Source organism: Octopus bimaculoides, chromosome 4, assembly GCF_001194135.2.
Source record: "Octopus bimaculoides isolate UCB-OBI-ISO-001 chromosome 4, ASM119413v2, whole genome shotgun sequence".
NCBI lineage: Eukaryota > Metazoa > Mollusca > Cephalopoda > Octopoda > Octopodidae > Octopus > Octopus bimaculoides.
Genome location: NC_068984.1, coordinates 73,621,178 through 73,630,755, shown reverse-complemented (window position 1 = coordinate 73,630,755; position 9,578 = coordinate 73,621,178). Strand labels below are relative to the sequence as shown.

Below are 9,578 nucleotides of genomic sequence, written 5' to 3'. Positions count from 1 at the left end.
AGGCTCCAATCTGATTTGGCAGAGTTTCTACAGCTGGATGCCCTTCCTAATGCCAACCACTCCGAGAGTGTAGTGGGTACTTTTACGTGCCACCAGCACGAAGGCCAGTCAGGTGGTACTGGCTAGTCCCATGTGACCAATAATCCAGTACCATGCCAGGATTATTAATACTGCACATAATGTAATTGGAAAATAAAATAAATCACTGAGTTAATGTTTTTTTTTATTTTAATCACATAATATTAATTAATTGGATATTGGTTTCAACTTTTGGCACAAGGCCATTAGTAGTTTCAGAGAGGGATGGAGTTGATTACATTGACACTCCCTCCCACCGTCAGAGCTCAACTGATACTTATTTTATCGACCCCAGAAGGATGAAAGGCAAAATGGATTTCAGTGGAATTTGAACTCAGAATATAAAGACATGGAATGCAGCTAAGCATTTTACCTGGCATGCTAACAGTTTTGCCAGTTTACTGTTTTATTAATTAATTGGATATTAATAATACTTAATTCACTACACTAATTATGATGGTTCTAATTCAACCAATAAACAAGCGTCGCCAATTTTTATTGGTTCGGCTTAGAGGAAACAGGGGTGCTCCTGACCCTCCCTATGTTTTATAGGTATAGGTTGATGGCTGCAGGAGAAATATGGGCAGTGATGGAATTCTTGAAGAATAGTGTTCTGAAGGGCTAGAATTTTGAAGGGTTGGGTACAACATGGCTGATGAGAGGAGGTGAAGTAAATGAGATGGAAGACCTGAGTGGAGGTAGTATGAAACCAGCCAGTTCCCCGGAACAGGCTACAATAGTAGTGGTAGGAAAGGAAAAGGTGAAGAGAAAGCACACCTTGGCCTAAGCTAGCATTAATTTCAGTGTCTGACATAAAAAATCCTATAAACAATCATAAATCAGCATTTCATGTGACATTTTCATTGCATTCCAATATAGTTTCAATTTTTATAGTTGTTTTGTGAAAGCATAAAGTACATGTTAGAATTTGATTTTTTCCCCCACTTAGCATAAATTTCTACACTTCTTTTCATTAATTTATCCAAATCTAAAATCACATTATAGGGTAAGAGGCCACGATATACGCAATTGAAGGAAATTGGTATAAGTATCAATGTAAGATATTATATCTACACCATAATAAATTGCCTGTCACTTAAAAGGACATGCAGAAAAAAAGAAGAAAAAATGCAATGATAGATCTGTTGTGAGAACTTAGGCATATGACAAAAAAAATTTCTTCTTTGACTCTTTAACAGAATCATAATTTAGAATATATTTTTTTATAGATTTTATTTTTCACACTGTTCTGTGCTGAAGAGCACAGCAGGCCACAGCAACAGTTTTTAGATCATGCTAAAAGAGAAAAGGCTACTAGCTTCTAATCCAACTCTTCCTTATCTCTTCTAGGAAGGAAGTATTCATAGGCATCCCTAAAATATTTGAGGGGCAATGAGAATACTTTGAACATTCAGAATCAAACTTGTGTTTGCATCCTCTAAGCAAATTTCATTCAATAAAATTGTGGGAGTGTTGGTAGTCCATTGGTGTCAGACAATGACAAAATCTGTGTTCTCAGTGATGAGAGTGCATGTTATTCTGCAGACCAAAGCTGGAAGCACACAGGCATCCACAGATGCCACAAGGATAGTCTGTGTGCTGGGAGTATTATGAGTAGCATAACTAATTCTGAGAGGTGTGAGTCAGTCAGTCAGTAAGAGAGAGAACTGATCTCATGACTTGACTGGAATTGCTCCTTCTGTCTTGCTCATTTTTTTCAGCTCTCTAATGATTCTACCAGGCTACTGCCCTGCTCTTATAATAATCATACTTTCTAATTTAGGCACCACCAACTTGGAGAGAAGAGTTAGTTGATTACTTGATCCTAGTCCTAGACTGGTACTATATTTTATAGAACCTAGAAAAATAAAAGCAAACTGTTGATCCCAGTGGAATTTGAATGCAAAGAGCTGAAACAATAACCATGAAGTATTTGCCTGATGCTCAACTGATTCTGCTCTAAAACACAGTAATTTATGCTCAAAGTCATTCAGATTGAGACCATTTATCCTTTACTAGTCAGATATTCTACAAAGTGAATGAACATTTTTGAATATATTTTTCTATATCCCTGTAATGTTCCCTTCTGATTGATTCTAAAAAAAAAAAAAATGAAAAGCAAAGTTGAACTTGGCAGAATTTGATCTCAGAACATGAAGATAAATGAAATGCTGCTAAGCAATTTGCCCAGTGTGCTACCAATTCTGCCAGCTCACTGCTTTTAATAGTTTCAAATTTTGGCACAAGGCTAGCAGTTTTAGGGGAGAAAGTAAGTCAATTACATCAAACCCAAAGCTCAACTAGGGCTTATTCTAATGACCCTGAAAGAATGAAAGGCAAAGTCAACCTCGACAGAATTTCTGTCTTAATAATAATAATAATAATGATAACAATATGACTGCACATCTTCAATTTGATAGAGGCTTACTATATTATTCTGGTATATTGTTATAATTATTTATTGCTATCTGCTTATTAATGCCTTTATTGTTGCTGTTTATGCTATACTTTTGCCAGAACACTTGGTTTTGGGGTTTTCTTTCACACCATGTATCATCAATTGACACAATGCTGTAATCTTTCACATTAGGTGTAACATCTTAAGATATTTTCACCACTTACTCTTCATTACTTGCGTTGAATAGAGATATACATATTTCTTTATTTTCGTGTGTTGTTTTATATTCAAATCTGCTATCCGAACATGATTGATGCCACCAGGGCTGCCTGACTGTATCCTGTGCTGGTGACATGCAAAAAGTACCCACTACACTGTCGGTGTGGTTGGCGTTAGGAAAGGCATCCAGCTGTAGAAACATTGCCAGATCAGATTGGAGCCTGGTGCAGCCACTGGATTTCCAGACCTCAACCAAACCGTGCAAGCCAATCTACTAGATAATTAGTTTTTATTTTTAGATCAAACTATATTTAGTAAAGAATAAGAAATTTCATCTTTGTATTCAGTGTTTTGAGCAGGATTGTATATGTCAGTAGTGTACAAATACATTCAAAAGCTGACTACATCTGTAGATATAATATTCAATACTGCAAAATATATTTAAATAGTCATATATATATGTATAAAATAGTTGGTAGCATTAGATATATTGGAATAGTGATCATATATATATATATATATATATATATATATATATGTGTGTGTGTGTATTTATGTATAGATAAATAGATAGATAGATAGATAGATAAATATTGGCATGCCTTTAGAATTATTCTTTCGTGGTTGGGTTTAACTGCCCTTTCTAGCTTGTAAGGAGTCCTTCCATAGGTCTTCTCTTCGTGCATGTATCTATATGTACTCTTATATACTTATATATATATATATATATATATATATATATATGTGTGTATCTATATATATGTATGTATGTATGTATGTATGTATGTATGTATGTGAATCAGTACTATAAAATAACTTTAAATTCTGACCACATATGTTGAGAAATAGTCTTGTGTTGCTTTTATTTATTATTTTTTTGTTAATATCAGACCAAATATTTTTTTCCTGATTATGTAATACACTGGAAAGAAAGTTAGGGTGTGCATTGAATAGATATACATATTTCTTTCTTTTTGTGGTTTTTTATTTTTTTTTTATTCAAATCTGCTTTCCAAATTAAAATCAGAAAATTACCTCTGTTGGCTCAAACACTAGTTTCCCTTCAACTTTGGTATTTCCATTCACATGTAAAGAATGCATGCCAGAAATTTCACTCTCCTGGAAATCAGATTCTTCTGAAAAAAAAAGAAAAAAAAATAGAGTGTGAGATAAAAAAATTAAGAAAGAAAAATCATTTTAAGAAGAACACAAAGTTTCCTTCTGTAACTTAGCCAATGGCATGATCCTTGAACATTCTACAGATTGATTTCTCTCTTCAAAGTGAATTGCATACGACATTCTAATGATTATATATTTCATATCTTGATTTATAACATAGGCACAAAGCCATACGTTTTTATTTTTGGGAGATGGGTAGAGTCAATGTGACTGACTGCAATACTTGACTGGTACTTATTTTAGCAACATCAGAGCGTAAATGCTTGTGACTAAATACAGCAAGCCATTTTATCTACTCCCTTCCTGATTCTACTACCTATTACCATTTTAACATCCTGAATATTAAGATAAGTTATTGGTAAAATACTGTAAAACTCCATCTATAATACATACATTTTTCTCACCAGAATCAAGATTAAATTTAGGAGAGTATAAAGACACGGTGTTTAGCTGCAATGTTTCTACCCACCCATTGATTGATAAGATAAAAAAAAAGACAATACTGTAATAAAACATTATCATCATCATCATCATTGTTTAGTGTCCTCTTTGTATGCTGGCATGGGTTGGACGGTTTGACATGGAGCTGTCCAGACTCCAACCGTTTCTTGTGGCATGGTTTCTATGGCAGGATGCCCTTCCTAATGCCTACCACTTAACAGAGTTTGTTGGGTGCTTTTTACATGCCACTGGCATGGGTGCATTTACATAGTACTGGCATGGGTGCTTTTTAAGTGGCACCAGCACCTGAAGGAGCATGCCTTTATGTGTGGAAGAGAACGATTTTACTTAGCTTGATGCATTTCATCAAGTACTATAAATCACCACATCTCCTAGCCCTTTACCAATTTACTCGGTGAGGCACAGTGTCTGACAATCCTTTCTCACCACTTCATCCCACGTCTTCCTGGGTCTACTCCTTCCACAGATACTCTTTACAATTAGAGCTTGGCACTTCTTTATGCAACTGTTCTCATCCATTCATATCACATGACCAAACCAGCACAGTCTTTTCTCTTGCACACATTTGATGACTCTTATACTCAGTTTTCTTCTTAAATCAAATCTTAATTAGCTGAAACTTCTTGAACTGTAACTCAATGTTTCATATTTGTTGTTGTCATCATATATTGTACACTTCTGCAATTCATTGATGACACTACAACAAAACTCTTCCCGATAAAGCACAAATTCTCCCATTAGATGAAACCATAGCATTATTTCATTCTGACATTTTCATAGTGTTTTCTTCACAGAGATATTGGAATTGTTTGCCAGTGCTTTCCCCAGTCGGATGGCTATTGGCCCACAAGAAGCTCATCTGCCCTTCGACAGATCCTGTTTTTAGTCCTGCTTGGTGTCCAGACACCCTTTTCACAAGAGTAACAAGTTACTCAAGTGGAGGAGCTGGTTTAGTTGCTGACCACTTGAACATGGAACAGGCAGTAATAGTTTACATGTTACCAGTAGCAGGTCTCATTCCTGACTGAACTTCCATGTTACTAATTATCAAACTGATTAAATCAGAGAAGTAGTGTGACAAAGCATGTAAGCAGAAATATGCATGAATACACAATGGATACATCAAATCATTAGCATTTGACTGGTTAAAAAGAAATGTCACACATTCATCTATTCAACTGTCATATGCAGAACATGAGGATATAGCTTCATGTAGTCAATATTACATGTGTAAAACACGAAAGTAAAGTAGATGACTGATGTTAATGAAGTTTCAGTGTTCAATTAAATGCTTTTGTAATATGTTATATAAAGACATAGCTGTGTGGTTAAGAATCTTGCTTTGCAATCACATGATTTTGGGTTCAGTCTAAGTATCATCTACTATAGCCCTGGGCCGACCAGTATTTTGTGGGTGAATTCGGTTGACAGAAAGTGTGTAGACGTGTGTTGACAGAAAGTGTGTAGATGGCGGCGAGCTGGCAGAAATGTTAGCACGCTGGGCGAAATGCTTAGCGGTATTTCGTCTGTCGCTACGTTCTGAGTTCATATTCCGCCGAGATTGACTTTGCTTTTCATCCTTTCAGGGTCGATAAATTAAGTACCAGTTACGCACTGGGGTCGATGTAATTGACTTAATCCCTTTGTCTGTCCTTGTTTGTTCCCTCTATGTTTAGTCCCTTGTGGGCAATAAAGAAATAAGAAAGTGTGTAGAAGCCCATCACATCGATATCTATAATAACAAATGCAAAATTCTGTCTGTTCATTCATCCAAGACCCCTGTATCTCAGTCTATGTTTTTCTTTACATAGATGCATTATATCTTTTTAGAATCGAGATGATCCAGGATTGAAAATTTGCCCTTCATTTGTTTCTTGAACATCCAGCTTTGGGATCAGGTCTGGATGAGGATTTGTTATATGCTAATAGTTGAAAATTCAAATTTTAAAAGAACTCCAAAAATTTGTGAACTTACAAGTTTTTATTTAAACTGAATTTAAAGTAATACCATATTGGTAAGGTACCAATAATGCTTGATTATTATTGCTCATTTTAGCTTTAGGCCACAGGCTCAATTAACCGTCTGCAGGAGCTAGCTTAAAAGTCCTTGTGGAGTGCAGCCTTTAAGCTAGTATAAATATAAATGAACTTCAAGATTAGTTAAAATATGTTTGTGACATATTAACTTCAAAAAGCAAATTCACTTCAGTTGCCATGGAGAACAAAAATTCTTTCTTAAGGTAAAAGATGTAAAAACGCCATATCTTCCAAGCGATTCCTTCTAGTGGATTCTTGGGTACACATTTCTGGCTCTTTAGTCTTCCTCAATGGGAAATACCAAACAGAGATAACCCTCAGCAGATTAAAAATCATAGCTTTATCTTAAAACAATCAGCATCAGTGACTGAGCGGCAGCAGTATCAGGGCCAAACAGTGATAAAGAATAAATGAACTGTAGGTTAATTAAACTATGGCTAAAGAACCAGAAACGTACTTCTGAGAATCCAGAAAAGGAAAGTACGAGGCAGATATGGTGTTTTTTACACCCTTTTCCATAAGAGAATTTTCCCTCCATGGTAACTGCATTGAATATGCCTTTAAAAGTTAAAATATGTTACAAACATATTTTAATTAACTGAAAGTTTGTTTATTCTTCATCACTGCTGGGCACTGATGCTGCTATTTTTATTCCTACCAGGCAGTCCATGAGCACAACTCAGTCACTGATGTTGACTGTTTCTAGATAAAGCTGCAACTTTGAATCTATCCAGGGTTATCTCCCTTTAGTTTTTCCCATTGAGGAAGGCTAAAAGAGTAAGAAATGTATGTCTGGAAATCTGCTCAAGAGAAACATTGGATGGATAGTATGTTTTTATTACTATAAGAGAAAACATTTTTTCCACAGTAACTGCTGCAAATTTGCCGTTAGAAGTTTAAATATGTCACAAACATATTTTAACTAACCTAAAGTTTGTTTATACTTCATCACTGTTTGATGCTGATTCTGCTATGTATGTGTATACACACACACACACACACACACCATTTATCATTTATCTTTTACTTGTTTCAGACTTTATGCTGAGGCCATGCTGGGACACCACCTTGAATAATTTTTAGAGAAATGAATTGACCTTTTTAAAACAAGCTTGGTACTTATTCTACAGGCTTCTTTTCCTGAACCAAATTATGGGGACATAAACAAACCAACATCGGTTGTCAGATGGTGGTAGAGGACAAAGACAGACCCAAAGAGACATGCACATAAACAGATATAGATATACACATATGACTGGCTTTTTTCAGTTTCCATCCATTAAATCCACTCACAAGGCTTTGGTTGACCTGAGGCTATAGTAGAAGACACTCACCCAAGGTGCCATGTTGTGAGACTGAAACCAGAATCATGTGGTTGGGAAGCAAACTTCTTTCTAGACATCTTTCTGACTGTCAGGCTAAGATAAACCTATGATACACAAAGGATTACATTATCCAAAGATATTTTTAAAGACTGTAGAATGCATTTTTATGAGGGGGATTTTGGTTGTATTCTTGGTAGGTCAATCGACCATTTAGAAGCTCCCTTGGTGGCAACTACATTGTCAGTATTCAGATCAGATCAGATCTCCAGCCTAAAGATATCAGATTTTGCTACTTCTTACTGAAACTAATCATGGGTCATGGCTTCTCCCAGTCTTTTACTCCACTAATTCCAAGACACTGCAAAAATAAAATAGTCATGGAAGCTGCTCTTCTTTCCTTATCAAACCCATAAACAATTTAACCCTTTAACATTCACATTATTTTGTTCAAAGTAATGCATTTTTTTTATTCATATTGTTTTGAATCAATCTTGCAGATATGAAATTTTGATGAGGTAACTGTTAATTTTTAAAAATGATATTGCAGGTTTAGTGTGAGAAGCCAGATCAGACCAGTTTGAACATAAAACATGTGGAATATTTCCGCTGGATACGGCAAGTTCAAATGCTAAAGGGTTAAACAAAGATGAATGATAAAAACATACAAATTTTTACCTTCCGTTTGTGGAACATTGAAGCTAAGACGGAAGTCTGAGTAGTTTGACAAATCAAAATCCACTTGGGTAAAGTTGTTGTTCTGTAAAAATATTAAAATAAAATGAAATAAGAAAAGACTGGTAAATAGTATTGGTTTCAAATTTTGGCACAAGGCCAGTAAGTTCAGGGTAGAGGCTTAGTTGATTAAATTGACTCCAGTGTTCAACTAGTACTATTTTAATGACTCTGAGAGGATGAAAAGCAAAGTCAACCTTGGTGAAATTTGAACTTAAAATGTAAAGATGGATGTAATGCTGCTAAGCATCTTGCCTGGTGTGTTGGCGGTTCTGCCAGTTTGATTTCTAAGTCATATAACATGCTGGGATAGTCTACAGTTGACTGCCATAGGATATATGCATATAAAGGAGTTGCTCAAGCATGGCCTTTATTGTAATCTTTTACTCATCTTAGTCACTAGACATTAGCCATGCAAGAGCACTACCTTGAACAGTTTAGTTGAACAAATTGACCTCAATACTTATTTTTTTAAAGTACAGTATTTATTTTGTCACTCTCTTTTGCAGGGACACACACACATCATCATCATCGTCACATGTGTGTCCCTGCAAAAAAAAGTGACAAAATAAGTACTGCACTTTAAAACAAAATGCACATATATATATGTATATATCTACATATACATACATATATATATGTATATATATGTATATACATATATATATGTGTGTGTGTGTGTGTATATGTATATACATATATATGTGTATGTGTGTATATAACATGTGAAGCGTTGGCAATTTTCTTCCTCCATCTTCCCTTCTATTGGACTTTCCTTTGTTTCTGAAGAAAAGCATCTGCTTGAAACGTTCAGCCATCTTTCTTAACTTTCCTGAGCGTCTGCTAATACATTACATGTACCATGTCCTCAAGTTGTTGTTTTTTTGTGTTTGTTCGTTTTTAGGATTTACTATATATATATATATATATATATATATATGCATATATAAATATCATCATCATCATCACCATCGTTTAACATCCGCTTTCCATGCTAGCATGGGTTGGACGATTTGACTGAGGACTGGCAAGCCAGAAGGCTGCACCAGGCTCCAATCTGATCTGGCAGAGTTTCTACAGCTGGATGCCCTTCCTAACGCCAACCACTCCGAGAGTGTAGTGGGTGCTTTTACATGCCACCGGCACGA

At 35.5% G+C, this 9,578-nt stretch overlaps 1 protein-coding gene across 1 annotated transcript in view; it reads right to left on the bottom strand.

The window, feature by feature from the left end:
• LOC106870898 (cilia and flagella-associated protein 47) overlaps positions 1-9,578 on the bottom strand; it is a 195,878-nt gene that overhangs the window by 123,730 nt on the left and 62,570 nt on the right. The window contains exons 23-24 of the mRNA XM_014917133.2: positions 8,374-8,455; positions 3,731-3,831 (exon numbers count right to left, since the gene is read on the bottom strand). Of these exons, the coding sequence (XP_014772619.1) occupies positions 3,731-3,831; positions 8,374-8,455 (183 nt within the window). The remainder of the gene's footprint in view (positions 1-3,730; positions 3,832-8,373; positions 8,456-9,578) is intronic.